General features: G+C 40.6%; 1 protein-coding gene across 1 annotated transcript; it reads right to left on the bottom strand.

Moving 5' to 3' along the window:
- Positions 1–914: 914 nt before the first annotated feature.
- Positions 915–25,457, bottom strand: MCM6 (minichromosome maintenance complex component 6). Its single transcript, XM_061608907.1, has 17 exons — positions 25,224–25,457; positions 23,513–23,659; positions 20,241–20,351; positions 17,345–17,594; positions 14,351–14,516; positions 13,877–14,022; positions 12,842–12,992; positions 11,834–11,975; positions 9,506–9,647; positions 9,298–9,405; positions 7,798–7,953; positions 6,749–6,877; positions 6,043–6,204; positions 5,179–5,314; positions 2,930–3,094; positions 1,774–1,913; positions 915–1,383 (listed from the first exon to the last, which is right to left on the bottom strand). The coding sequence occupies exons 1-17, from the start codon at positions 25,334–25,336 to the stop codon at positions 1,270–1,272; spliced, it is 2,478 nt and encodes an 825-aa protein (XP_061464891.1). The 5' UTR covers positions 25,337–25,457; the 3' UTR covers positions 915–1,269.
- Positions 25,458–26,300: the final 843 nt, after the last annotated feature.

The raw sequence follows: 26,300 nt of genomic DNA, 5'->3' as shown, positions 1-26,300 counted from the left end.
ACGTTGCCAAGTGCAACTGACGCAAAGATAACACAATCAAAGGTTTAAGTCTCACTGAAGGTGCTTTTAAATAAACAACATGCAGATTATTGAAGAGTGCAATTCTTGGGCTTGAGACTATGGGCCTGATTGTAAAAACTGGAAAAATCCATGTAGGTAATGAGGGGAGAACTAAAATGCAGGGTTCCCAAAACCATGTTGCCTATATAATGCTCATGCACGGGTGGTGAATTGGCAGGAAAGTAGTTATATATCCCCCTCCCTGATCATTCTCTCATAGAAGTGCCAAAAATTACTTCCTACCCTAGCTGTTATCTGAGAACATAGTAAGAATAGTACAGTAAAAAGTGGGATGTGAAAATGACTTAGATGCAGAACAGACCACACGTTTTGCTGTGTGATTTATCTATATCTATTGTGGGCTTTCCCCCCATTTTAAAAAAGGTGGGGACAGAGCTGGGTGGTGGAGAAAGAGGGCTGCCCCTTCCTCCCTTGCCACTTTCTCACCTAAACGTTACCCCCACCCAGATACTTTGGGAGCAAATGGCAGGGAGTGGGGATGGTTGTCAGGAAAACAGCAAGGGTGGGGTGGAGAAGTTAGACCCCCACCCCCAGTATGACATGACTTCAATTCCCATCCCTGTACTGCTGCTCTCTCTTTTAAAACACACACACCACCCTGGGATAGAAGATCACACAGCAAATGTTATCAGCTATTCCTGGTCTTAAGGCTGTTTTGTGTGAAAGTCTGTCCATGTCATTAGTGCCAAATCATAACCATATGAAATCCACATTTAAGCTTCTAATTCAAGAATCACCCAAAGCACCCCTGGAAGCGTTCAAAGCCACAACCTATAAAATCCTATTTAAGTGGCATTTGGGGTTATTATCAACAGTAAAGAAAAGCAAATTGGTTCGTATATATAGAAGTGTTTATTTATTTTACACAAATAAGACAGTTGGGCGGAAAAATCTACAGCATAAAATCATGCTACTGAAATAACGAAAAATTATGTAAAAAAAGTTTTATTTTAAGTAAAATACAGAAAAAAAGCCAACTTCTCCCTTATCAGATTTCATGACTCTTTTTCTGGAAAAGGATGGGAGATGCTTTTATCTGAGTAAAAAATTAGTAAAAAGGCAAGGTGGGTGAATTTTGTGACATTCCGGTTAGCCAATTATGTACAACAATAGATATAATCAGCCAGTGAGTGGTGGTCTCTAATAGGAAATGGACGTGTTGATCCTGTTGCAATGGTTTCATAAACCCTAGACTTCCAGCAAGTAGTTAGGATTGACGACAAGATAAGGGTCTTCATCAAAGCTCTGTTCTTCCTCTGAATCTTTCAATCCAGTCTGAGTGAGCTCAATTAGAATGTGGTCCTGAAATAGAGTCCTCAATCAGGCCATGTTTTGAAGAGACCTAAATCATACATTGTAAGATATCCCAATCAAAAGCATATTTACTTCCAAGTAAAATGCCATTGTTTTAAACTGGATTTACTTCCACATGAAACCTTAATTGCAATTAACAACTTGCCCTCTTAATCTCCTTTGCTCACAACACTACGCATAAGGATCCCTCCATGAGAATGCTTTTTTCTCTATGCCCTGGAATTAGGGGCTACATAGATCAGGCTATAAATTCTTCACATTTCTACATCAAAAAACTTCATTTGTTATATTTGTTATCACATACTTCATTAAAGGAATTCAGAGTAGTATCTTGGCTTCAAAAAAGAACCTTACAATTTTGAGTAAAAGTATACATACATGGTGTGTAAGACGATGGATCACTTTTTCTATTATATTCTTTTTATTTATCAGTTCTTCTTCAGACTCTATTTCCATTTCCATTTCCTTTAAATACCAGTTGATAAGCTCGCTTTTCTTTAAGGAGGCATCATCATCTTCTTCAAAAAGTAAAAAAACAGGATTATCGTCATTTATCGTTAATTACAATAATAGAAGTTTAATAGCTCTTGAGAGTGCTTCATTCATGTAAGTTCAGTAATGTTTACAACAGCCTTGTAGAGTAAGTCACTATTGTTATCCACATTTTACAGGTAGGACCTGAAGCTGAGAAAATGCTCTTTGTCCAAAATCAGAGAGCAGTAAAGGCCAATGTGAGATTTGAAGCAGAAACCTTCCCGCTCACACTCTCAGCCACCATACAAGTTCTTATTCTTTGTCCATGGTCATTGTCTGCATGAACACTAAGCAGACCCACATACCAAAAGAGAAGGCTTATAGTGAACACTAACAGTTCTTCCATATAAAAACCAGGAACTGCTAGTGATCTGCAAGTGCTCGCTAGTGCAAGGATATAAAAAAATCTACTAAGAATGTTGTATTGGGACTATGAGTGGTTTCATAGAGAGAGACTGCTATCCCTTTCACAGAGATCTCATTTCACAGCCCATTAGCAGAACCATCACTACTGTTGTCATCATTATTTCCTATAGCATTTTACTTTCTATATGGTTAAATACGTCAGGCTATGACATCTTAACTCTTGCTCAAATATACAGTCTTGCTTATTACTCATTTGGCTGCTCAAATTCAGGTACAGGTTTTAAAAGTGGTGCCTTAATGGTTTCTCCGAGAGCCCCCTACAGGCAAAGTTATCAATGTCACCAAGGCAAGGGAGGATTATTATTAAAATCAAAAAAGGGGGAGGATTAAGCCTTCAATTGCCAGTCTCCTTCCCTTACTGCAATTAGTAGTTGAAGAAAGCTACTTTTAATGTTAATTGCCATACTGGACAGAGGGAGACTGCAGCTGGGGATGGAAGGCTTAAACCACATCTTCCTATGCGGTGCAGTTTTGACACTCCACCTCCAGTGCCTTGTATTTCATTTTAAAAACACAAATTTTCATGTAGTTAATGCCACATATAGTTAAGCCTCAAGTCCAACTCTGTTCTTACCTTCTTCTGCTTTCCTCAGATGCATCACAATGAGGTTTGAGATTCTGCGATATTCAGGGAAACTAAGCCTTAGGGAAGCTTTTGGTGCCAAATCTTTGTTCAAATCATCCACATGGCCATTGATGCCATTCACCAAGCCATTAACAACTGTAGTTTCTTCATCTCCTGGAAAGCATGGAAACGTTTTTGTATACATTACTCCAGGGCAGGGACAGAAGATACGATGGAAGCATGTCATGAAATGAATTGCCTTGATCAACTATTTGCCCGTTACCCCCACTCCACCCAGAATGAACATTTTGGAAGCGTAGCAGCTGCCTGTCTCTATCTTACCAACTTATGACTGCTCCAGATGTTACCTGTATTCTCTGTTACCCTAACCACAACATGGATTTAGAAATCATGGGGAGTTTGTTTGCCTTCATTATCTAGTCTTTTAAACAGATCGGCTCTCATTTTCAGTTCTGCAACTTTAAGGATCAAGAACATAGTTCTTACCATCTTTCATAACCTTTTAAAAATAAGTCTTTTAACTTGGTTAGACTGATTCAGAGCTCAGTGAGATATGTCTACTCAAAAAGTCCTACTGACTTCAATAGGAGTTACTTCCAGGTGAGTACAGGCATACCCCGCTTAACGTCGCTTCACTTAACGTCGCCTCGCTATAACGTACATGCTCCATACGTCCCCATACCCGGCTTAACGTTCGTGCGCTTCGCAATAACGTACTTTATTGGCATGACGCCGCTGCCATCTCGTGGTGATTGTGTGCAGTACAAGTGAAGACAATTGCTTCACTTAACGTTTATTTTCGCTTAAAGTATACTCTCCGGTCCCGTTGCGAACGTTAAAGCGGGGTATGCCTGTAGTACATTACTGCAGTCTTAAGCTTATATACGGCTCGACAGAAATGTTCTCTTAGTGACTGTTTAGAAATAAATACCCTTTTCACCTTCTGCCAGAAGGGAATGCCAAGCTAGAGCTCCACCACCAAGAAGGCTCCAGAGATCTCACACCCATTGACTGGTTTAAGGTCAATGTACAATGTACTGATGCACGTTTATGAGAAGTTATCACTCCGCTTTTCCTCCATGTCTGTTGCTACTACACCACCAGGAAAAAAGCCCCCATTGGGCTTCTTGTGACATCTGAACCCATGTTTCTCTCAAAACCACCACAAGCAATAAGCCAACCCTGGTTATCATTCGTGGTTTGTTTAGAAGAGCTGTAGCTCAGTAGAAGAGCATCTGCTTTGCATGCAAAACGTCCCAGGTTCAATCCCCGGCATCTCCAGGTAGGACGAGGAGAGACTCCTGTCTGAAACCCAGAAGAGCTGCTGCCAGTCTGTGGAGACACTCAGCAGGATGGACCAACGGTCTGACTCAAGATAAGGCAGCTTCCTATGTTCCTATGGAAAGAAATAAGCCACAAGCCTGCATTTGGACATCACAAGTGCATGACAAGCCAGACTCAAGCTTTGTTACCTGGTGGGGCAGCAACGGAAGAAGAACTGAGTGTATACATCAAACCAGAGCTTATTTTTAACTATGCCTCAATGTATTAGAGGAAATATATGGGAGGCATTCCTTCAGATAGACAGGATCCCAAACTGTGTAGGGCTTTAAAAGTCAAAACTAGAATCTGGACCCAGAAGCAAACAGGTTCCAAGAAGTATTTATTATTAAGAGATTTAGATTGTGCCTTTTATCATAAAACAGTGGTTCCCAAACTTTTTTTCCCCACGGAACACTTGAAAATTACTGATAGTCTTGCCAGACCATGTAGTGATTTCTCTGCCTGCTGTAGCAATTGTAATGTGCTGTACTAGAGGCTATATGATTTTTAATTGTATTTGTGTTGCTTATTTTATTTCTTATGTTTTATTCTATTGAATTATAATTTGCATTTAATAGAATTCAAATCGTAATATAATAAAATACAATATGAGAAATAAAAGACAATAAAAATATAATTAAAAATTAATATGAACATTTAATGCAGACATGCCATGGATCACCTGAATGAAGCTGGCGACCAAAGTTTGGGAACTCCTGTCATAAAAGCTTCCAAAGAGGATATCAGGTAAAACCATGTAGTCTGATGTTCTCCAACCTGGTGCCTTCTAAATGTTTTGGACCACATCAGCATGGCCAATGATCAGGGATGATGGAGTTGTAGTATAAAACATCTAGAAGGCACCAGGTTGGGGAAGACTGATATACTCCATAATTCATCAGCAAATTACTCACTTGTGACTCCATCCTGGGCCTCAGGCTCATCAATGGTTTGATTTTCATCTTGGTCTAAATTGATATCTGGAGTTTCAACTCGTATGATTGATTTGTTCAATAACCTGAAGGCTTCTTTCACGTGTTTTGGATGTACCTTTACAAATGTTTAAGGTGAGTCAAGATGAATCAAGAAATGTTTGTCCTGAACACACAGCATTTATTTATAATGCTATTTCTATACTTCCAACTCATAAAATATCAAGGTGGTATACAACAAAATATACATATACAATAAAATATACATACAATAAAATATCTGGGTTCCAAAACACCTCCATAGGTGCAGCACAGAGAAACAAAAGCAAGTTCTTAGAGCATTTTCCAGCTTGTCCCCCTTCCCTGCCAAGGGGGAAGGATTCGCTGACACTGGACCCACATTCAAAAAACACAACCTAACAACTTCGATGAATGAAGAAAACTATACATAGTTGATAAAGCTGGCATCTTTTAATTAAAAGTGCACATTCACGCAAGCTTGAATTACAAAGAAAACTCTCTTTCAGAAAGATACAAAATTTATGTGCCGAACAAGACGTTGGTCTAAATTTCACTTTTGCATACTGAAACTTTCAAGGGAACAGCCATTTTCCCTCCATGTAGACCACTTAAAAATGGAAAATGTAATATTTATTATAAACTTTTTCCACTTCAAGTGATTGTAATCCCAAAATATTCTGCAACAATTAAATGATGAGAATTAACCATAGGTATAAATCTTTCCTATGGACATTTTATTGACATGTTTAACAGAAGAAAATTGTTAAGATCAGCCTCGTGGTCAAACTTCACCCTGCCAAATGCTGCTCTATTAAATTTAGCTACCTCATCACAGCAATGCATCCGTGCCATTGCTTCAGACAGTCGAATCATGCTTTCCAGCTGTCGTACTGTGATTCTCCATGACGATTTTGTAATGCCAGAACCATCCCTCTGGCGCAAGCGCTTATATTGTTCAACTATAAAATCCTCTGACTCTTTAGAAATCTATTGGATAATGAAGGAAAATGTTGTAGGCTATAGTAAAATCGTGCACCATTTCCTGTTTATGAACACCATATATTCATTTTTTTAAAGTCAAATGTCCATTGCAAACTAGTTCAATCCCTGCATATGGATTCAACATTCTGTTGCCAAAAAACAAGAATCTTGCGGCACCTTACAGTCTAACAAATTTATTATGTTGACTATTAAAACTTGCCTGTCCACTGTGACCAACTACAGCAGTGTAGAGGAGAGATTCAGTTCATGATTACACTTAAAACATTTTTTGCTTATCGCACAACAGAAGCAATAACCTTCCGGCAAACCCAAATGACTCCATATCAATGCAACAGACGTGGACAGCAGTTACACTACACCCTAATTAACAAGGTATGCTAATAAGTGAAGCTGAACTCTACTTGGATTTGGAGCAGTATCAGCAACTATGTAAGAGAGAAAGTAACTGCTATACATTCTGTATCAGTTCAGGTTTTTCACAACACGCTGTGCTCAAACTCTTAAGAACCTTGACAGTCTATCTCATTACCTTTGGTTTAAATTGCCTGGCAAAGAGAAGATACCTTCGGATATCATCTAGTGAATACACGCGATCAATTGATTCTTCTATCCTAGAATGAAGATCCACAATGCGCCTAGCAATAGCATAATCTGTAACCTGAACAGGAGAGGTTTTGGTCAGAATAGGTTACCAGAAGATACAACCAATCACTAACAAAACAATAGATTAAAAATGGTGTATCAAAGCAGATCAGCAACTACCAACAGAATTGATACTACCCTGAATGTTAGTTTAGGTCATGCAAGCTGTTCCAATGAAAATGAACTGTCAAATCCATTATTAGTTATTACCTTACTCTGGTCAAGGAGTTCATTTGGGTCTTTAGAGGTGAAAAGAGAACACATCACAATAGGAATTAAAAACTACCCTCTGTTGTAGAAGCAATCTTAGTTGTACACGTTTTGAAAGGACTACGGAATCTCTTCTGTGCAAGCTTCCAAATAATTCCATGACTTTCCTTAGACAAGGTGGTTTATAGAAGGGAAATTTTACCCTCCCCTCCTCCGCACTGCAACCACCAGTTGCCCCCCCCCAGCTACTCTGGTGTGTGTACCTCTTGGGAGGTTCACCCTTTCCTCAGCAATCTCCTACACAGCATCCCACATTATTCAGGAGAACTCCTGAACCCTCTGGAGAATTTTTTCAGTTGGCACAGGTGAAAGGTGGGGAGATGGGAAGCTTTCCTTCCATAAAGATCCGCAAGTTAATGGCTTGGAACCCAAGATAACATTGCATGTGCCACATTCCTGGTAACTAAAGCAATATAATAAACTCAGGTTAGGCTATTCCCATCCCTTATGTCCCATTGTGTAACCAGTGGGTAGACTGAGATGGAAACATCGGAATGGCTGTGGGGGAAGCATAGGCAAACACATAGCAATGGAGGAGATTAAAATTCGCCTACTGATAGCGTAGATGAACAGACAAAAACAGAACCCACACACATACACAATTGTATTTATAGCTTGCATATCTTTAAATTTACAATGCATTAGATAGTTTGTAGATTATGTTACCTCATTGCACTCATCCACAAGAATAAAGAAGAGATCGAATCTGGACATGATAGGAGCAGATAGGTTTATATTTTGTTTCAGAGACTTTGCTCTATCGTAACGTCCACCAACTGGGTTAGCTGCTGCCAAAATGGAGGTCCTGGCATTCAAAGTAGCCTGATAATAGTAAGAAAGTTTTTTCTAAGCAGCATAGAGTTGTTAACAAGTTACAACTTGTTGTGGAACAAAGACACGATTATAAATGATGTCTAGACATTGGTCTGATCAATCATACAACCCCCACACCCCAAAAATTACTCAATCAGGAAACTGATTTCCAGGAACACTGTGTAAAAAGATAGTAATTAAATTATTATATTTTCCTTTCAATATCTATAAAGACAAATATTATTAGAGTGAGAAGCACCATATTCCATGGCAATCTAGTCACATTGGAAGTCCATAGTCTGTGAGTTCAAATCCCCGCTCATGTCTCCTGGGTGTAAAGGGCCAGCTAAAGATCACCCCCACAGTGAGTGGCTCAGGGGTTACATGCCCTGCCACCTGTGCAGCCGTGGGCAAGCTGCAGAGTCCCAAGGAGCCCAGTTGCCACCCAGCTGGCAGTTGTGGACAAGGAAGGGGCTGTCTTGTGCAGCTGTAGGAAGCTGAGCAGGCCCTAGCCAGCTGGGGAGGACTAGCCTCAGAGGGAGGCAATGGTAAACCCCCTCTGAATACTGCTTGCCATGAAATCCCTATTCATACGGTCGCCATAAGCTGGGATCGACGTGAAGGCAGTCCATTTCCATTTTTCATTCTAATGCTATTTAAGGTCATAATCCTGCCCCTACTTAACAGTTACTTAAACCACTACATTCTTGAAATTATGCAAACCTAACTGGATGCAAGATTGCAGCCTAAACTTAACTTTCTTGCTTAGAAGCATACCCAACTGAGGCTCAATGGGGCTTAATCCAAAATAAGTCTGCATAGGATTTCAGCCTAATTATCTAAAAAAGACGTTTGCGAATGCTAAAAGATTTTGACAGCAATGGGTTTCTTACAGAAATGCTCACCAGGAGCAGCTGGTGTGAAAGGGCGCTGCCTTGGAGCTGTCTTCCAACAGCGACATTGCTGTTGCTTACCTGGATGGTGTGGGGGCAGGGCAGGTTGGGGTTGTGCAGGTGCCTCACTCCTCTCCCCTGTACTGCCCAGGTAAGCAGGAAGCCAGCTTCATGGTACTGCCCTCTCACACTGACCACTCCACTCTACCATAAATCGTTAAGAGCTTGATTTTGATGTAGGGCTGCAGAACAGAAAAGGTTCTGGTTCTGGATGTGGATAGAGAAAAGGTTCTGGTTCTGGATGTTTTACTAGTGGAACACAACTGTTTGACAGGAAGTGGGAGGGGTCGATAGGAGATCTAGCCAAAAAGGTTACTGGAGAAGCACAGAAAATTCTCCCAGGCACCATATATGTAAACTGAGCACACTACACCCGAGTTAAAGCATTGTAGCTATTTACCTTAACTCCCGCTTTAGTAATGGATATAGTCTGTTGCTCCATTGCTTCATGAATGGCAACTTGATCCCTCATATCCATTTTGTCAAACTCATCAATGCAACAGACTCCCTAAAGAAGAGTGCAGATGCAAGATTATCAATTATACTTCTGTACCAGAATAACTAAAAACAAAAATGCTCCTCTTTTTTCAGAAGTGCTAAGAACTTACATTATCTGCCAACATTAGAGCTCCAGCTTCAATGACAAATTCATAGGATTCTTCATCTTTCACAACAGCAGCTGTTAAACCAGCAGCGCTAGAGGCCTTCCCACTGGTGTATACAGCTCGGGGGCTGAATTCCTCCACATGCCTGTTGGGTCAATTGCAGGCTACTCAAAAAATTCATATGAGAAATAGCAACAGAAAGACTATGGTGACTTAAAACTTCTGCAGATACCAGAGCTCTAAATAGCCAGCTGACAGGTTGCCAGTGATGAGCAAGATGACGACTCAGCAGAGGTGCTTATAAAAGTTGGTACCTACACCATAAATTACGAATGCAGGCTTGTAACTTTTATGGAATACTTCCAAGACTAGTGGGTAGCAGTGCTAAGCAAAGATCACCACACCAAGCAAGACCAGACTAGCCAAAGGTTGTGGCCAGAAAACTTTTAGGGGGCTGGCTTTCACCTCCCTAACAGCAAGAACACCATTCCAACTGTTGGTCGCCCTCCAATTTCAGCCCACCTTCCAAGGGCTAGTGGACAATTTGTTGCTCCACTCCACTATGGGAAGATCAACCTTGATTTAAATGCCTGTTAAAATGTACTAAGGCTTGCACTGTCAAAATGCCTTCTCTTTTGTACCTTTTCCCTCCATGTGATTGGTATTTTAGAATTTAAGCGAGCAGGACCAGTGGTTTATTCTGATTCATGGATAGTACCAGAGGTAAAGGACAAGTTGGTGCTCCCCTCCCATTCCAGCTGACCAGACTAAAAGTTGAATGCTACTATAACAATGGTGATGGGATAGCCTCCCCCACTGCATCTGAGAGGGCAGCAGGCTAACTTAGGGGTGCACAGCAGGATATATGCCACACACACAGCTCTGTCTTTCGAGACCGTGCTCCTGTTCCCCGCTTCACTCTGCCTAATGGCAGGGCTGGCCCCATCACACTCCTGTTTTGCAGAGGCAATGAAACTGGGCAGCCCAGCATTGCAAAAATAGGAAATATAGACCTGGATGAGTATTTGACAATATGCTTCAAGTGCAAATGTTGTCTACCAGCATGATAATGTTTATAATAGCACGCATGCTAGAATGTGCATTCTGGAATAATAACTGGATAGGGTGCCTCAAAGCAAGTACATTGTAACTGCTTGCTCTCACTTGACATCACCACATATTACAAAGCCAATTTGTTTCGGCTATCCTCACAACTACTCTTCAATCCCTAACTGCCTAGGAGTGTGGAAGAGAAAACTACTACGTTCAAGTTTTAAAAAATAGACCTGAAGCAGCAGCAACAGTTTGGGAGAACATAAGTTGCAAACTTGTATAAAAAAAAAAAAGAGCAAATGGAAAGAAGAATGTTTTGATGGTGCTTCCCACACTCCTTGAAAGCATAATTTGCTATGAAATCTACCAAGGATGAATAATTGCAACAGCTCTAAGTATTATCAGTAATATTGTTTGTCATACCTTTTCTAAAAAAAAGGTTACACGCACATGTTGGGAGTTAGGACCATCAATATTACAATTATCCCCAAACAGACTATTTCTTTAACCGTAGTTCTTGTATTGTTCACCCAAGAAACATATCCAAGGTTACTGAACACCAAGAGGATATACAGCACCATCACATTCCCCTTCATCCGCACGGCCATGAGAGCTACCTATAATAGCTTACCAGTTTTAAAGATCCCTGTTTTACAACTAAAGGAGTCAAAATCTGGCTCATAACTAAACTACAAGTGAGTATAAGGAAAAAGCAAAGCTTTTCAAATTCATTTTGCAATCACAAAATTGAAAATGTTTTTCTGTTCCAATAACCAGCAGCAACTTCCATATCAACCTGCCCATTGTTTAAGATATTCTGCTATGGCCCTTCTCCCTGTTTTCCTTCCATCCGGAGAATGGGGAACAATGACAAGGGAAAGAACTTTCTCAGCAGTAATAATGGAATACTTTCCCCAAGGGAATTGCCTGGTACCAACCAACATTGCTATAATTTCAGTGGCAGGTAAAATCACCCAGACATTTTAATATAGTTTATTCAGTTATTTATTTTTGAAATTTACATACCACCCAATTAATAATGTCCTCTTGGTGCTTTGCTAATATAAAGGTAATAAAATACAACTACAATCCAAAGCCACAACAATCAATACAAAGATAGACCAACACAAACATCAGCACAAAAACATTGTTTTACTGACAGAGGCTGCAATCCTAGTCCTACTTACCTGGAAGTTCCCTTGAACACAACATACACAAACATACATAGTCAGCTACCAATGATATAGTTAATGGCAAGCTAGTTCATGAGAAACTTACTTAAGAAATTGACTCTTGGCAGTACTTGGATCACCAACAATACAAACGTTGATGTCACCACGCAGTGAAGTGCCTTCTGCTGTTGTCTTCGGAACTCCACCAAACAGCATGAGTAAAATCCCTCGCTTAACTTCATCATTACCTGCATCACAATATGTTAACAGTTAGGGACACTGAAAGTTTTGTGGATACAACACAGAAGAACAACTTATATGCTAGCTGTTGTATTGGTGGCTTAAAATGATGCTTCAGAATTCAACAAAGCTTCTTCAGGGACAAAGACAGGTTAAATCTTTGACAAGCTACTGATCTGATTGAACAGGATCAGTCTGGTCTATGTCCAGAGAAATGTCTCAAAATTGTTAATACTTCATCGCATCTCTCCAATATGGCACTAAGATGTAAAAAGAGACATGGTCTCTAAACGTACCTAAACAATATGTATGTTACAATAAAAATTTATTTGCATTGGACTGCTGGCACTCGGGGTGGTTACCAAGCTAACACAGCCATCAAAAGGAATAAACCGTCTTAAATGGTCTGTAAATCAGAGTCCAGGTTTATAACCTGCTATTAGGGTACAGAGGTTACTAGATAAGAAAGAGCCAGAGATGTTATCTATACAAATCACAAGCCTGCATTCTATCAGCAATGTTCCAAACAGAAAAACCCCAAAAGGATCTCCACTCCATGGTCCTCTAAGAGGAAAAAATGCACACACAAGCAATAGTATTATGTACACAAACAGCTGGAAAAAGAGTGAAAATCCTAAATGGTATGCATGCAGCTCTGAACTGCAGTATTCTTATCTTACTCTTTGGGTCCAACGTAGCAGCAACCAAAGGAAACAAAATTCACTGTTTTGATGCATCAGGAGGAGTAACAAACAAGTATTTTTATTGAATGCATATTAGACAGAGGAATTTAGTTCATTTGAAAGCTTCCAGTTGACCTAAAATAATAACTCACTGATAGAATCATTACTGTGAGTCCACTATTAGAACTTACCATGTATGGTTGGATAGAGGCTGGTACAAAGGTTGTGATAAAGATTTTTATCCTGGCTCATTTCAAATACTTTCTCCCACTCCTTTACAGACATCTGGTTTTTAATGCTTTCTGCAGTTTGTTCTTCATCTCGCAGTTCTTTACCACCAAACTAAAACAAAGAAGGTTGAGGGAGAAAAGTATAAAAATGAAACAATACTGCACAGACTAAAACATAACTTAGAAAATGTAAGTCTTAAGGCAGGGATGAGGAACCTCTATCTGTTGTAGTCCAACACCACTGGGTGGGGAGGGACCCAGGTCCTCCACTCCTGCCACAAGTCAAGGGGTTGGAGTACATCACAGGAAGACTACAAGTTGGACAATATCACCATTTAGGACTGGATCTACATATTCAGCAAAATGAAGTGGCAGAGTGGAATCTAGAACTTCAGACTGCAGATGGGAGAACGACCCCCTCAGGTTAAAAAAAAAACTGCAAGCAAGCATTATCAGCAAGGAAGGCTCTAATCCCAGGATTTGCTCTACTGTTCTAGTTTTTGTATAGGGGAGTATAAAAAAAAAGTGGTCCATTCGACCACTTCATTCTGTTGCTTACCACAGTGATAAACTTGAAAAGATGGTAGGACATTGGGACTTCAGCTTCACTTCGGTTAAGTTTGAATTAAACACAACATTATAAAAAAAGAAAGTCTGGAGAGAGAAAGGGCCATACACAAATTCTTGGACTGAGAAGCCCTCTTTATTGAAAAAAATGTTTTTAATAGTTTTTGAATCCTTTAATTAAAAGAACAGAACCAAATCTTTAGTTAGGAATGCAAATGATCTGCATGAACTGCAATGCAGGCAAAGGTAGCTTCCTAACCAGCCAGGAAAGATACATGCACAATTACAAGGTTTGGTTCATTTAAATATAACAAAAGCCTATAAACATGAGCATTAATATTCAGCAGGGGGGGGGAAGAGAGAGGACCAAATCCCATCATCAATTTCTTCAAGGAAGATCTTTAATATTGCTTTCTGAGCAAGGCTTACCCTTGGGTTTGTTGGTGCAACATAGCAGGCTAGAAAAACCAACTTATAGGATAACTCTCTGACTCCAAGTGCACGAAGTCCTCTGACACCTTCAGTTTCATAGCCTTCTTTGCCACTCACATGAGCGCCAGTTTCTGCCCGCACACCTGTAAAAGCAGGACCTGTGTTAAGTTCTGCTTCATTTGAAAAAAACAGACAGCACAACTCTCTACCTTTAAAACATAGTCAGGAATGGCATGTTTGAATGTCAGTCTTGTCTGCATTGAGTGAACATGTTCCCATCACAGAGAGAATAGTTCTAGCCTAGCCTTCTGCCCACTGCATTCACTTTTTTTTTAACCTGCAGAGACCATTTTATGTGATTCCCAGCATTGTAAAAGCATCAAAGTTTAAGGAAAGTTGCCCTATATATGCTTTTTTCTGAGTACGCAGACTATCTCTTTCACTATACTGCTCTGAACAGGGTCCACCAACCTGGGGTGGATAGCTGGGCTACGTCAGGCACAACAATGAGAGAACCCGTGAAGTCACACTTGTCACCAGCCTGAGCAGATTCCACAGCTTCAGCACGCAAGATCACCTCAACACTGCGAGGAATGCTCCCTCGGGGTAGTTCAGCCTGTGTTTCCTGAATACGGACCTGATGGAGAGGAAAAACAGAATTTCAAGTTGGGTAAGTATTCACCTAAATTTCAGGAAAATTAGAGTTTCTAATTGACTTGGGACAAGTGACAAAACTAAAACCCAAATGCTTCTAGTATGTGGACTGGAAAAAAATGTTGCATTCTTAAGGAAAAGCTTTACATTTTTGAAATTTCTAGTTACCAGCATCAAGTTTCTAGGAACGCAGGTAACTACTACAAGTTCCTGACAATTTTCAAGCTGTATCTGGTATCTACCACGAACGTTACGATAAAAGAAAACTAATGGCAGAGTGTGATGTTACGTTATATGCTGTAAAATATGTTGGTATAAGTTTGTATTAGGTTAATTATGGTATGCAGAGAGGGGGAGTGAGTGTGTTGAAATGTTGATGAATACTGTGTGGTATTTGGATGTGAGAAAGGGGGATGGTTGGTTTTACCTGTGTGGCTGTCAGTTGCCAGTTAGATAGGGCTTGGTCTTGGGGTAAAGAGGGCTAGAAGTTAGGGAGGCAGCATTTTACTTACAGTATTTGAGGCAAACTTAGCTAATATGTGTGAGAAATGAAAGAACATTAATATGTAACCACATGCTTGAGAACCTGAGTTAAAAGTATTCTTTTTTATATTCAAAATAAGTATGTTTGGTTTTAAAAACATGCCTGGTTCTTGGCCGGCTATCACAAAGAATACATGCGTTGCCAAAATATAAACAATAATGCATGGTGATAGCGCAGTTTACCCTAAAGAGTATCAGAAATGGGTTTAGGGAAATCAGCCCATGGCTGTGGTCTTTTAGGGACACAAAGATGCATAGGGGGTTGAGGCTTTCCCAGTGCCTGAGCACTAATAAGTAGAGGCATTGCTTAGCTGAAGCGTGTGTGGTAAAGTGTATCCCTTCCTGCTAAAGGTAAGGTGATAGCAGGAGGATACAGCATAGAGCTATTAACCAGATTTTCTTAAATGTCTGGTTACCTTCAGTAGGCAAAGAGCAAATATCTTGAGGAACACTGTCAGAAATGCAAGCTTGTTTCTACCATCTTGGTGGTTGTAGAAAAAATCAAGATAGGGTAGGGCAAGGGTGGGGAACCGGAGATATTGTTGAACTCCCAGCAGCCCCAGCCAATGCTCAGGGATGGTGGGAGTTGTAGTCCAACACTGGCAGGAGGGACACACAGATCCAAGAGATATGAAAGCACTAATAAAGCAAAAACAGTAACAAGAAAACACTAGAGAAGCAATGGCCACAGTAAAAGATTCTGCAAGATAACTCCTGCATAATATTATAATAATAAAGCCTGCATAATATTATAATACTGAAAGTTGTGTCCCTGGCAACTCTGAAATTAGTTTGAGAGTAGGTGATTGCTTTTAGGAGTTTTTAACTGTTTTTAGAGGCTCTTTTTAATTTTTTGTGTAGGTTTTAAATGTATTGCTTTAGTACTGACATGTTTCTGCCCTGGGGTCCTTTAGAGGAAAGTGAAGGATATAGATCTAATAAATAATACTTTTATTCTTCACAAGTAGCAAGTACTTCACAAATATATCATCTTTGTTTGTATAGCAATAAAATGAATGTGGTTCAAAATAGACAACTGAAGAACATTTCTAGAATAGTGAAAAAATAGATGGTCTCAGTGGGTGACTTATTCTCAGTGCCACTGCTGGTTTCCTATGTTAGCTGAGACAGATACCTAAATTTACAAGGTGCATCTTGGTCTCTGGGGCTTTAAAAAGACTGAAAAATACTTTTCACTACCAAAATGACTCTTAACAGCTTAAATATACATACACTTTAGATTGGATCGAGAGTTTTCCCCCATGAAAGGAAGACCAGGCTCCTTCCATTTGTGAAAGGGGTGTGTTTGCATATTTTTGCTTTAGCTTCCATGTCATTCTGGAGGGTCCCCCAAACTGCCTGGAGCAGCTTTTGGTGAAATATGATTCTTCTTTCTCTCCTTCCTTCAATGTGACCATCCCATGAGCAGAACTCCATTCATGGGAAGTCTAGATCTAGCTATCATCTTTCACTTGAATTATGAGATCATACAACTTTCAGGTCTGAAAACAGCATTCTGGAAGATGAAGGGCAGTATTTTGCAATAGCTAACAATATGATATATGACAGAAGCATCGCTGTGTTAGCCTGTTGCAACAAAAGCAACAGAATATTGTGGTACCTTAAATACAAACAGATTTAATATGTCATAATCTGGAATCCACTTCACAAGCGGCATGCACTGTATCCTCATTTGACAGATTTTCACATACACATTGGGGGGGGGACTAAAATTGCTACAGTTTATTCAAGTAGTAGGAACAAAAATTTACACTTGGAGACACAGGGCTAGTCCATACATAATGCTAAATCATGGTTCGGTGCTACATCAACAAACCTTCACGGTCGGGCTCCTGAGCTCCATCCTCTCCTGTGTGCTATGCTTCCCATTCTTCCACTGTAATTTATTATTTTATCCAAACTCAGCAAACTAAGATTTGTGCTGGCCCTGAAAATTAAGATTAGAAACTGTGTTTTGAGCCTGGATTCCAAGGCAAGTGCAAAGCTTAGTTTGTCAGTTTAGACAAAATGATGAACACTTGTTTGTCACAACCCAGTTTAAAGGAAGGAAGAAATCATGGCACGTGTGGAGAGAAGGAAAAGGATAGGAAGCAAAGAGTATGCCGCCTCAAACATTCTTAAAGCCTTGTTCATGCAATGCCAAATCATGGTTGAGCTTTACAGCTAAATCAGCCAAGCATAAAAGACCAACCTGACATCAGATCATATTTACAAACCAAGTGTAAATACTAACAGTGACTGAATTACCTTTTGAAAGTCAACAAATCGCGATTTGTTGGTGTCCAGAAGGAACCGTTTCCTATTGGCACAAACCGGGTTTCTGCAGATGCTGGGCTGTGTGTACTTGAACTGCTGCTCCACATCTTTTATCACCGTTTGGCAATCCAGACACAGGAATGTTCCGCTTACGAGCTCTGGATGAACTGGGTGGGTGCGGACTACCTGCCCGCTAATACGCATTAACGATCCAATTCGAGCCGATGTCATTTCTCGAATTCTGTTTGAAGAGCAAAAAGTCAAATTCAATAGGTCATCAGTTTTAAGCCACAATCCATAAAATCAGATAGTGAGTTCATAGGCCATTATAAGCCATTGTTGCTTATGGAAAACTAGGACTGGCAAGTACAAGCTGTTCTATAGCTAAGAACAAGAAAGTACCTGCTGTGCTCACAGTATTTAGATGCAAGCCGTTTGAAAATGGTATACTGAGATCTATGACATTTAAGCAGAGTATGTAATCAAACCTTTGGAAGTTTAACTCCATGATCGGGAAATTCTAAGGAATCTGAGTTGTTGACTTTCAGTCTTTCCCCCCCTAACTTTGAGAAACATCTTGCTCAAATCTTATAAACACGTCAGTGGAAATATTAACATTACACTTGGCAACACACCAAATCATTTAGGGTAATTAGGACAAGAACATGGAAGTTCTATTTTGAATCCATTTTTAATTTACTACAGCAAATCATTCATTTAAAGTAATTTATATCTCACACTTCCTACGGAAATGAGTTGCATACCATAAAAAAGTAGAAGTAAAATATACAATATAAAACAATAGCAGATAATGCAATGCCCAAAATATCTAAAAAGGGCTGTAAACCCTAATTAAAAAGTAAAATTTTAACTGCCCCTCCTAAACATAAACAATGAGGAAGCCACATGAATCTCCCAGGGGTAGGAGTTCCAGAGATCTTCTACAGGGGCCATTCTTGCTGTCCCTTCATGAATTTGTAAAGTAATAAAATATGCAAGGGCCTCTTTTTGTGGTGACCCTCGCTTTTTCACTTTACAAATACTTGAAAACACAGCAAGAAGGACCCCTGTGGAAGATCCCAGTTTTCAGGCAGGATTACAGAGAAAAGCAGTTCTTCTGGTCCCAACCCATTTAGGGCTTTGCAGGCCAAAACCAGTACTGTGAATTGCAGTTAAAATCTAATAGACAGCCAGTGGTACAAAAGCTCTATATCCCACTCCCATAAGAAGCCTTGGTACAGCATCCTGAACCAGCTATTGGGCTGTTTCTGGCTTAGTTCTGTTATCACAAAGGTTTTCATTTGTGCAATGGAACTTCCCCTCTCCCTCTCCTCTTTCTGTGCTCCATCCCCAGATCTGCTCTGGAAGGTTGGGGAAACACTTAGAATACATTTAGGGGTGGGGGGGCACAGGTACAGGAGAGGAAAGTACCACTGCTCAGCCAGAACTCCTTACACTAGTGCAACTGCTTCTTGGGTACCGTCATAAGTTTCCAAATGGTCTTCAAACACAGTGCCACACAGAGTGCATTACAATAATCAGGAAGCTAGGTGACCAAGACAAGGATCACTATAACTAGTGATGCTCCTGGCGCATCAACCTTAACCCTGCAAAAGTGCTCTTGGCCACAGATGAGGCCCGAAAATCCAGGTCTAAGGCCATATCCAGAGTACCCCAAGCTGCAAGCTTATGTTTTTAGAGGATTGAACATCTAAAATGAAACCCTTCCTACCGATTGCAAGAACTTCCATCTTGGAACAGTGGTCTAAGACATCTACAGCCTCCTTGGCATCATCGTTAGAAGGGAAAAGATAGAACTCAGCACCATCAACATACTGATCACGCTGTACCCCAAAACTCCAGACCTCTCCCACCAGTTTAATGTAGCTTTTAAAAGGCACGAGGGACAGAACAGAACCCTGTGGAACTCTACAAGCTTAACCCCATGGGATTGCACATAAGTCCTCTAGCCTCAACTTCTTCAAGCACCCCTCTAGGGAGGATCAGAATCACTGCTAAGTAGCGCCTCCGATGCCCATTCAGAGAGATGATCCAGAAGGATGCCATGGTTGACAGACTGAACACTGCAAAAAGATCCAACAGAATCAAGAGGGACACACTCCCCCATTTTATTTTTGGTGAAGGTCATCTACAAAGGCTACCAAGACCATTTCAGTCTCATGACCAGGCTGGAAGCCAGACTGAAATGGGTCTAAAAATTAATTTCATACAGGAAAACCTAGAGCTAAGATGTTACCTTGAGACCTGATGGTACCATACTTTGCTGAAAAGAAGCATCAGCAGCCTGCAACACTAACCCACTCAGCTAGCCCTTCTCTGGCAACTTCTCTTAGCCAGGAGGGGCAAGGGTTAAAGCACAGTTGATAGGCCTCATATTTGCAAGAATTCCTATCCACAGCCTCAGGCACCACAGTGCCACATCCACATGTTTTCCTGCACTCATTTTATCTATTTAGAATAGTTGCAGAGAGCCTTTGGCCCTCCGTATGTTGCTGAACTATAACTCCCATTATATCTGGCTGTTGGCCAAGCTTATTAGAGATGACAGAAACTGTACTTCAGCAACATCTGGAGGGCCAAACATTCCCAACCCCTTATTTAGAACACCACAAATAAGAGGTACTGATCCCCCCCCCAAAAAATCATAGGAGTATGGTTTTGTGCATCAGAATCAATTATCTTCATAAACTGCATTGGCTATACACAATTCAGTATATCCCTGCAACTGAAATGATGGTATAATCTACACTTGTACCCTATAGCTTGCAAGTTGAAGGAAGCCATTTGAACACTCCTGAACTGTGAATAAGACCCTACACAAAAGAAGTGGATTGGAGTTTCCTTGCTAAGTATCAACATATCTTACTTGTGCCTGGTGGGTAGGTCCTGGAAAGCAACATAGAAGTCCTTGTTGGAAGGAACATTTCCATGGTCTCTGGCAAAGGTTTTTACAGCTCGACACAAGAAAGGATAGACTCTAAAACAGAAGAGCAATGTTAACAAGGCAAGCCTTTGTACCCTTACAATCAAGTTAGCAGTATGCATTATAAATTTCTGGTCTTCAAAGTATGTTGAAAAGTACACTGTAATACACAGTAACTTTAATACAAGTTAAACAAATAGATGCTCTTGGAGGTCACTGATTCATAGGGTCGCCATAAGTCGTAATCGACTTGAAGGCACATAACAAGCAAATAAATAGAATATAGGTTAAACAAATAAAAAACTGTTGTCTGACAAACCTGCTTGGCTTTTTGTTCAAATAAGAACTTTGCAAACTTTCTTTTGCTATTTCAAGTTTTGAGAGTAAGATTTGGACAAAATTAAAAAGCACCCTGACATTATTTAATATCCTTGAATATACTTTATGCTACTATCATTAACCATACACTTCATCACCAAAACACAAATGCTATAAATGTCACTCTAATTAGCAAGGGAAACACCTAAACAGGAAGCACAAAAAATATCAGTAGGGCCCCACTCATACGGCAGGTTCTGTTCCAGGCCCCCGCTGAAAAGCGAAAACTGCTGGAAAGTGGGGCCCTACTCAGCTGTAGCGCGTGAGCTCCGCCCCCACAGCTGATCATGCGATCAGCTACAGTGTGGGGAGCTTGTGCTCCAGCTGATCCCTGTCAGCTGTAGAGCACAATCAGCTGGAGCATGGGGAGCTTTCACGCTCCAGCTGATCCCTGTCAGCTGGAGCGCGGTGGCTGGAGCTCCCCGCGCTACAGCTGATCGCCCCGCTGGCGCCGCCATATTAGCGGAACAACAAAAAGCAGGGCCCTACTGTATTAGTTCATATTTCAGCTACTGCCCTCTACTAACTGCAGGAATACAGCAGCTCTGTCTTCAGCGGAAATCCTGTTAAGATATCTAACAGCAACTGGGCAGGGACAGACCCCCTCCCTCAAACATGAGAGCTGTGGATGACCAGCACCTTAAACTCATCTACAAAATCAATCATGTGAAAACAGCTTAACTAATTTCTTAATACTATTTAAAACAGTAATGGGAAACTTGTGGCTGTCCCAATATTGTTGGACTACATCTTCCATTATTCCTTTCTTTTCAATTAATTTTTATTCAAGTTTCCAAAACCAAAACAATACAAAAAGACAAAACACAATTCAACAACTAATACAATAAAAAAAAGGGAAAAAAAGAAAAAATATTGACTTCCGATTTGTCTTAGTTCAGCTATAAATCTATAATATATAACAAGCCTGACTCTAAATAGATTATAAAATCACCCTCCTCCAGCGGTTATCTTAATTGGTTTCAAATCTCATTAACATCATATCATTTTATTCTTCCACAAAAAGTCAAAGAGAAGTTTCCAATCCTTGAGATATATGTCCATCAATTTTTTTTTCTAGATAAACATGTCAATTAATCCAACTCATCAAGTCTACTAAGTCCAGTAATTTCAAATTGCTCTTCTTCCATTATCCGTATTGATTCCATCTTCCATCTTTACGCACCCCATAATCTTGCTGTCATAGTCATATAATAAAAGTCTGATAGGAATTTCCTTTATCACAGATATTTTCTTGCCATCCATTCCGAACGTATCACTGAAGTATTGTTGCAAAGCCACATCTCTGTTCCTCTTTTTTACATGATACACTAGCACATCTCTTGAGGATTTTTCCATTGACACAAAACAGGGATTAATTCTGTTAACTTTCTCCATTTCAAGTTCCATCAAATCCTTCCAGTCCAGGAATTTTTTTGAACCGATAATATCTTTATCTCCAATTTCTTTAATTCCTTCAGGGACAGCGCTGAGTTCCAAACCATAATATTTGTCTCCAGGATCCATCACAGCCAGGAAATCCAAATCTTTTTCCATGTCCATATTTAATCCAATCTCCATAGTTTGAACCTTGCCTTTAATTTCTCTTTCATCCTTTTTTGGTTTTCCAGATCTATCTTTATTCTCCTTTCTCATAGAATCCTGAATTTCTTTCAGCTCCTGTCTCATTTCTTCAAATTCAATTCTCAACGCTTGACTATTATTTCTCAGTTCTTGTTTTATTGACTTAATCCCATTCATTATTTTCTGAAACATGTCTAAAGATAAAGTCCCTTCTTGTACATCTATAGTCTTCTTAATTGTCATTCTTAAAGCCAAAGGAACAAAACCCCTTCAATTTTCAATGTCCCAAGCAAAGAGCAGTTTATTTCTTTATCCAGTTACAAAGGAGTTAATCTTTCAAACCAACTGGCGTCACACTCTAGACAGCTCTTATCTCTTAAATGCCCAGAAGTGCAAAAACAGCTTTAGTTCACAGCGTACAAATAACTAGTAGCAGAAAGAGTGAGCAGATTCATCAAAAAAAAAGTAGATCAGAAAAAATAGTCCCAGACTTATGTTACACAAAAGTCTTATAAATCAAAAATCTCTTCCAATCAGAAACCCCTCATTCGTTGTAATCTTTATAATGCTACTTTCCATGTCAGCTTTTTGCAATAACAAAAAGATAGGCTATTTTTATTTTCTTCCCCCTTAATTCCGTGAGTAAAAGAGAAGGAGTTTTGACTCACCCAGGTTATCTTAATTGCTGTTCCTTTGACAAATCTCTTTAGCTGTATAGATAAGAAAGTGATAATCGTACACAGGAGAATGCTTGCCTGTTAGTCCGTATTTTTTTAAAGAGAAAAAAAACCGGATCACTTGTTCAGCTGAGCTAGCTAAAAATCCTCGCTCCGTTCGAGCTGCTGGAAGACCTTCTTTCACAGACAATTCTGACGAATTCCAGTCTCCAACAATCACAACAAAGCTGTGTGGGAGATCTCACGTTTCTTCCTTATCCGGAAGAAATTATCCCCAGTCAAAAAAAAACTTTTCTGACTGGATTTATAGCTGAAAAAGTTTCATCCAAGACGAGAGCCGTCTCAGAGGCTGCACAGGCAGAGGGATCCTCCTGGGAAGTCCTCTTCCATTATTCCTGACCATAGGCCACCCTGGCTTGGGTCGATAGGAATTGGAGTCCAACAACACCTGGAAGTCCACAAATTCCCCATCCCTAACTCTGAACTCTTTTAATACAGGCCAGAATAGGTAAGAAAGTAATGATGAAACCAGCAAGTCAACAAAGCATGTTTACTGAATAACCTTTGGGACCTTCTTACCTATAGAACTCTTCTTGGACAGTGGTAGCAAGTTGCTGATTAAACTGTTCCAGATCCTCAAAGCTTACAATTAATGTGTTTCTTTCCGGACGGATCAGTTCCTCTGCATCATGTAAATATTTAACTTCTCCATCACTGTTCTGAAATCTGGAAGTCACAATATTTTACTGACAGTTTTACAGAAATATTTCCCAAGTTACAAGTCCATGAAAGATTAGAGTGAGACAGTGCCACATACATACTTTGAAAAATAAATGCTGGAACTGCAGTGTTTCAGTATATGGCTAACTTATCAGACAATAATGAAAAGCTGACAGTTATCTCTGTGAGTAAAAATGTTCCTTTTGTATATTCTGCATGCAGAATACTAAATAAGAGTTTTGACAGTTCATAAATTATGTCACATGAAAACAAAGGAAGGATCTAATTTTGAGAAGTTCCATAGATCCCAGTGCTTCATTGGTCATCAGATTAGATCAATCCTCCTAACTGCAAGGTCCTCTTTTTATTGTAATCATTAAAACATTATGAATGAGGTAGCTGCTTTTTATGAAGAGGAATCTTGCACTGCAGTCTAATGTTAAGCTATACAGTCCTATGCATGTTTACTCAGATACACAAGTTATTGACTTCAATGAGATTGTAATCATTTGCAGTGGTGCTGTGGTTAGGGTCAGAGCAGCACCTGGGAGACCAGGGTTCAAATCCCCATTCAGCCATGAAGCTCACTGGATGACCAGTCATCAACTCTCAGCCTAACCCACTTCAAAGGGTTGTTATGAGGATAATATAGGGAGCGAGAAATTCACATACACCACCTTGAGATATTGGAGGAAAAGGTGAGATATAAATGTAATAAAAAATAATTAAAGTGTGAACTGGTTGCAGCCAAGCAGCCTGTGATTCTACGTATGCTCACTCAGAAGTAAGTCCTGAAAGTGATTAAGTTGCAATAGTGGACTTACATTTGAGCAAAAAAGTTAAAAAGCTGCTTTGTAGCACTAAAACATTAAAGTGCTTGGGCATGCAATAGCTGTTGTAAGGGGAAATACTGTAGTCCTCAACACCATCGCAAATAAGACAGGACAGCAAAACTTCCTCAACATCTATTGACATTTGAGAAGAGGGTTCAAGTTCAGCAATAAAACACACTCGATATTTATTTATTATTACATTTATATCCCACCTGTTCTCCAAGGAGCTCAAGGTGGCATACAAACATGGCCTCCTCCCCATTTAATGCCCACAACAACCCTATGTGGTAGGTTGGGCTGAGAGGCAGTGACTAGCCCAAGATCACTTAGTGAGCTTCATGGCCAAGCAGGGATTTGAACCTTGGTCTTCTAGACCCCAGTTAATGCACCGGCTCTACCTGAGGAAGAGTGCACTAGTCTGGGGTCAGAGTGTCGGGGGTTAAATAATATACGCACCCACCCACCCACGGACAGCACAAATGAAAAACGATCCTCTGCACGTCGATTCAGAAGTAAACGATTAAGGCTCTATAGGGCTGCGTAATTCTATAATGACTACTCAGAAGTAAGGCCCAATTATTTTAACGGGGCTCACTCCGAAGCAAATGCATAAGCGATTACAGTTCTAGCCTGGTGGAGCAGGAGACTAAATGACAATGCATTCTGCGGAGAACCTGACACCCCACGTCTGGGCCTATCCCTCCCCCCACTGCTTTTGGCCTGTAGCTTTTACTCACTCTTCAAGAAAGTCCTGGAACAGTTTCTGGCACTTCTCGGCCACCTCATCGCGGATCTGCTTAAGCGCCCCCGCAGCTACCAACCCAGCCTCCCCTGCCGCTGCTAGATCCATGATGGCTTCCCCACTCCGGCTCCAGCACAGACAATAGAAGGAATTCGCGCCACCGGCAAAGCCCGCGTGACTGAGCCTACCAACCAGAACCCTCAACGAGAGACACCGCGCCCCCTTCGACTGTTCCCCGGGAAATTTTTCGCGCCAAATGTGATAAAGGAATAGGAGACGTAGAGCGGCCAAGGTGGAGGCGGTGACGTTGTTACAGGGGAGTTCTGAAGGCACAATGAGGAGGCGGTGACGTTAAAGGCATGTTTTGGGTGACGGAGAACAAGAACGGGGGGGGCATTTCTTACACTGCAAAACAAGAGAAAACAGTATAGGGAGAGGAATGTAGTTAAGAATTCAAATCTTTTACATGTCTACTCAGCAGTAAACGTAGTTGTTTCCAAGGGAGCTTACTCCCAGGCAATAGTGTGTAGGGTTGTAGCCTGCCTTTGTGAGCTAGCTGTCTTTCACCACCTGCTGGCTTTCTTTTGTCTTTGTGTCTAGCGTCTGTCGGTAGGTATCTAACCAACATGAGGCAACGGGCGGCCTGTCTAGACGTCTCTCCGCTCCCCTGAAAACGCGGGTTGTGTCCATCGGCTGGAAAGAGGCCTTGTCAGGGATAGGTTTTAGCATGTGTCTGGACCAAGATCTGAACAGGGTGGTTCATGACAGATGCTCTTGGAGGTCGCTGATTCATAGGGTCGCCGTATGTCGTAATCGACTTGAAGGCACATAACAGCAAATGTTTAAAAGCACGTGGCTTTCCCCCCAAATTTCTAGCAACTGTAGTTTCCTCCTCACAGAACTACAATTCCCAGCACCTGTGAACTATAGTTCCCAGGATTCTCTGGGGGAAATCATATGCTTTAAATGTATGCCATATAACAAAGGTGCCTGCCTGATGTTAATAGGCAGGGAGTTTCAGGGCATAGGTGCTGCCACACTGAACAATTCCTCACAGATGTGGAATGAACAT

The sequence above is a fragment of the Rhineura floridana genome, chromosome 2, assembly GCF_030035675.1.
Source record: "Rhineura floridana isolate rRhiFlo1 chromosome 2, rRhiFlo1.hap2, whole genome shotgun sequence".
Lineage (NCBI taxonomy): Eukaryota > Metazoa > Chordata > Lepidosauria > Squamata > Rhineuridae > Rhineura > Rhineura floridana.
This window is presented reverse-complemented; position numbering and strand designations above follow the sequence as displayed.

Coding starts and splice junctions, on each gene's coding strand:
- MCM6 (XM_061608907.1), bottom strand. CDS start 25,336: ATGGATCTAGCAGCGGCAGGGGAGGCTGGGTTGGTAGCTGCGGGGGCG. Junction 9,406..9,505: donor CTCTAATGTTGGCAGATAAT/GTAAGTTCTTAG, acceptor ACTCTTCTTTAG/GGAGTCTGTTGCATTGATGA. Junction 3,095..5,178: donor GGCCCAGGATGGAGTCACAA/GTGAGTAATTTG, acceptor CATGCTTTCCAG/GAGATGAAGAAACTACAGTT.